This window comes from Arachis ipaensis, chromosome B4 (genome assembly GCF_059453495.1).
Source record: "Arachis ipaensis isolate K30076 ecotype BB chromosome B4, ASM5945349v1, whole genome shotgun sequence".
In the NCBI taxonomy this organism is placed as follows: Eukaryota; Viridiplantae; Streptophyta; class Magnoliopsida; order Fabales; family Fabaceae; genus Arachis; species Arachis ipaensis.
Genome location: NC_142439.1, coordinates 41,498,682 through 41,503,047, shown reverse-complemented (window position 1 = coordinate 41,503,047; position 4,366 = coordinate 41,498,682). Strand labels below are relative to the sequence as shown.

Sequence of the window (4,366 nt, the reverse complement as noted above, 5' to 3'; positions counted from 1 at the left end):
ACTCGGCTACTTGAAGCGGACATCATCTATCCTATCTCGGATAGCGAGTGGGTAAGCCCGGTCCAAGTGGTGCCAAAGAAATCCGGGGTGACCACAATCAAAAATAAAAGCGGTGAACTTATAGCAACAAGAGTGCAAAATTCTTGGAGAGTATGCATAGACTACCGAAGGTTGAATGCGGCCACAAGAAAAGATCACTTCCCACTACCGTTCATCGATCAAATGCTTGATCGACTAGCCGGTAAATCATATTATTGCTTTCTTGATGGTTACTCCGGATACTTCCAAATACACATTGCTCTAGAAGACCAAGAAAAAACAACATTTACTTGCCCCTTTGGAACGTATGCTTACAAACGTATGCCATTTGGCCTATGCAACGCACCGGCAACGTTTCAAAGATGCATGATGAGCCTATTTGCGGACTTTCTAGAGCAATGTATGGAAGTCTTCATGGATGACTTTAGCGTGTACGGTGATTCATTTGATCATTGCTTATGTAACCTTGAAAAAGTCTTAGAGAGATGCACCAAAACAAACCTTGTCTTAAATTTTGAAAAGTGTCATTTCATGGTCAAAAAAGGCATTGTTTTGGGGCACATAGTTTCAAAAGAAGGAATCTCCGTAGATCCGGCAAAAATAAATGTCATATCTAGTTTACCTTACCCCTCCTCCGAGAGGGAAGTCCGCTCTTTTCTTGGACATGCAGGATTCTACCGGAGATTCATCAAAGACTTTAGCAAGGTAGCCCTACCTCTCTCTCGACTACTACAAAAGGACACTGAATTTGAGCTAAGCAAGGAATGTATGGAAGCATATGACAAACTTAAAGTGGCATTGACACAAGCTCCTATTGAGCGAGGACCGAATTGGGCTCAACCATTTGAAATCATGTGTGATGCTTCGAATTATGCGATAGGAGCTGCGTTAGCACAACGCGAGGGTAAGATTCCCTATGTCATAGCTTATGCTTCAAAGACACTAGATGGAGCCCAATCCAACTACACTACTACCGAGAAGGAACTCCTAGCTATTGTTTTTGCTTTGGACAAGTTCCGAGCCTATCTTCTTGGTTCCAAGGTAGTAGTGTTCTCGGATCACGCGGCACTAAAGTATTTATTGGCCAAAAAGGAATCAAAACCGAGATTAATTCGTTGGGTGCTTTTGTTACAAGAATTTGACTTGGAGATCAAGGATAGGAGTGGTTCCCAAAACTTAGTGGCGGACCATATAAGTCGCCTCGAACACACAAAAGGCGACACCACTCCTATCAATGACTCCTTTCCTCTAGATAGTTTGCACACAATCTCGGAAGTAGTTCCTTGGTATGCCCCAATAGCAAACTACTTGGTTTCACGCACCTTCCGTCCCAATCTCAACAAACATCAAAAGGATAAGCTGAAAAGCGAATCCAAATACTATGTTTAGGACGATCCCTATTTGTGAAGGTGTGGAGCGGACCAAATAGTGCGACGGTGCATACCTCAAACCGAATTCCAAGCAATCTTGGATGCTTGCCATTCTTCCGAAGGAGGTGGCCACTACGGCCCCCAAAGAACGGCAAGAAAGGTCCTTGATTGCGGATTTTGGTGGCCAACCCTTCCCAAAGATTCTTCCCTCTATTGCAAATCTTGTCCCAATGCATTCGGTTTGGAAATATTTCTAAGAAGGACGAAATCCCCCAACAAAATATGCTTTTTTGTGAAATCTTTGATGTATGGGGAATCGACTTCATGGGACCATTTCTAAATTCCAATGGCTTTCTCTACATCTTGTTAGCCGTCGATTATGTGTCAAAATGGGTGGAGGCAATCCCCACCCGGACGGATGATGCCCATGTTGTTTATTCTTTTGTGAGGAATAATATCATTTGTCGTTTTGGCTCCCCAAGAGCAATCATAAGTGATCAAGGATCCCATTTTTGCAACAAAAAAATGGACGGCCTCATGAGAAAGTATAGCATCATACACAAAGTCGCCACGGCCTACCACCCTCAGACAAACGGCCAAGCCGAGGTGTCTTCCCAGGAAATTAAACATGTGTTGGAAAGAATTGTGAAGCCGAATAGGAAAGATTGGAGCGCTAAACTCTCCGATGCACTTTGGGCATATCGAACGGCTTACAAAACACCCATTGGCATGAGCCCTTTTAGACTTGTATATGGTAAAGCATGCCATCTACTGGTAGAAATCTAACACAAAGCTTATTGGGCCATAAAGGAATGCAATATGAGTTTGGGTGGAGCCAGAATAGAGAGAAAGCTTCAATTGGCGGAATTGGAGTGCTTGAGATTAGAAGCCTATGACAATTCTAGACTCTACAAGAAACAGATGAAAGCCATTCATGACAAGAACATTAGGAGAAAGGAATTTAGACCCGGTGATCTAGTGCTCCTTTACAACTCAAGGTTGAGATTACTACCCGGAAAGCTTAGATCAAGATGGGATGGACCTTACCAAGTAGAGAAAGTAGAACCTTACGGGGTCTATCACTTGCGCCATCCATCAAGTCCGGACATTTTCAAGGTAAATGGGCACCGTCTCAAATTGTACCATGGTGAGCAAAGAAAGAACTCCAAGAAATTTGAAGTGTTCCTCTTGAGGGATGCATCTCTTGAACAAGAGCTTTGAGCTAGTGGACGTCCAACTTAAGGACGGTAAACAAAAGTGCAAGGTGGGAGACACCCCACCATGGTAAGATCTACCATTTGTACATAGCCATTGAATTTTTCTTTGATTGATACTTGCTTACTACTTGACTTCATGTTTGGTAGCTAGGTGATCGATGAAGTTGTAGCTAGATTTCGTTTCAAATTTTGTTTCATTTGTTGAGTTCATTTGGTACTTTATCATGTCAAAACATCCTTCTATAGTACCTAAAGTGGTTGTTTGGAGGGTTGGAATGCTGAAAGTGGTGCGAGAACATGCAACTTTGAAAAAGGCACCCTTCCGCGCGTGCGCGCACCTAACGCGCACGTGCCCATGAAGCATTTCCGACCATCCACGCGGACGCGCGATGTGCGCGGATGCGTGGATTGCAAGAAGTACCCCTCCATACATATTCCAGGGAGTTAGGCCACTCTCACGCCTGCACCATGCCTGAGGCACAGGCCGCTCACGTGTGCGCGCACGTGGCGCGTACACACTCTTTGACAAATCCTCAGATCGACGCGCTAGCACACCTCGCGCGCGCGCGCCGATCGCCCCTGTGCACTCCTGGTACATTTTCCAGAGAGTTAGGCCACTCTCGCGCCTGCACTAAGCCACTAGCCCACCACCTCTACCGCGTGCGCGCACTAGGCGCCAACGCGCCCACATGCCCGCAAATCGAGGCACGCGCACGCGCCCATGCCGCGCACGCATCCCTTGCCCCTGTACAATCCTGGTACATATTCCAAAGAGTTAAGCCAACCCCAAGCGCATCTCAAGCCTGGGGCATAATCACATTGCCGCGCGCGCACACCGTGCGCGCGCGCGCCATCACTCCACCCCGCTTCCTTGCGCTAGCGCGCCCCGTGCGCGAATGTGTGGGTGACCGACGTAAACCTAATGGGGAGCACACTTGCTCCCTTCATTCTTCTTCTCCCTTTTTCTTCTTACCTCCTCTACTACCCATTTACCTCCTACTATTTCTCCTCCCAAACAACCACCCACCTCCGGTGGCCCCTACATTGCCCCCTCCATTCTCCATCATTCCAACCCACAACTTCCTCCCCCATACTATTTTCCATCTCTCTCAAGGTACTATACTAGGCTCCCCTCTTGCTCTACTTTTCTCTTTTGCTTCTTAGTCAGTTAATTTCATTCTCTTTTAGGTAGTCTCTTTCTTCCCCGCCCCCTCTTTTGAGCCCCTCACTTCTTTGGGGTGTTTTTTGGCTCCTTTTCCATTTAACTCTTCATAGGCACTTGGGTCATAACTTCTCTTGCATTGATGGATGAGATGTGTTGCATGATTTTCTTATAACCACTGTGCATTGTGGTGATTAATGTTGGTTTGTAGAATGTTACATTGCTCCCCCCCATCTATTTACATACTACAAAAGGATGCACCCCAAGTGTTTGAAGAAATGCATACATGATACTTTTTGAACTCATTGTGGCTCATTGCTTCTTAACTAGTCACTTTTGGGTGCACCTTCACATTCTACAATCCACCCACTCACCATTTCATAAATTGCTTCCCACTTTTGGTATTTGAGGGTGTATGCTTCTCATGCCTTTTCCTTGCATGCCTACACTACCCCTATACCACATGCCAATGATTTGCCTTGCTCATCACATGTTATCTTCGTTACATGTTGCAGCTGTCATGTAATAAGGATACCCATATTTTTACGGCACAATTTTTCATTTGCATAATCATATTC

General features: G+C 45.6%; 1 protein-coding gene across 1 annotated transcript; it reads left to right on the top strand.

Moving 5' to 3' along the window:
- Window positions 1-2,228: 2,228 nt before the first annotated feature.
- LOC107636460 (uncharacterized) lies at window positions 2,229-2,630 on the top strand. The gene has a single exon (XM_016339965.3). The coding sequence runs from the start codon at window positions 2,229-2,231 to the stop codon at window positions 2,628-2,630; it is 402 nt and encodes a 133-aa protein (XP_016195451.3).
- The last annotated feature ends 1,736 nt before the right edge of the window (window positions 2,631-4,366 follow it).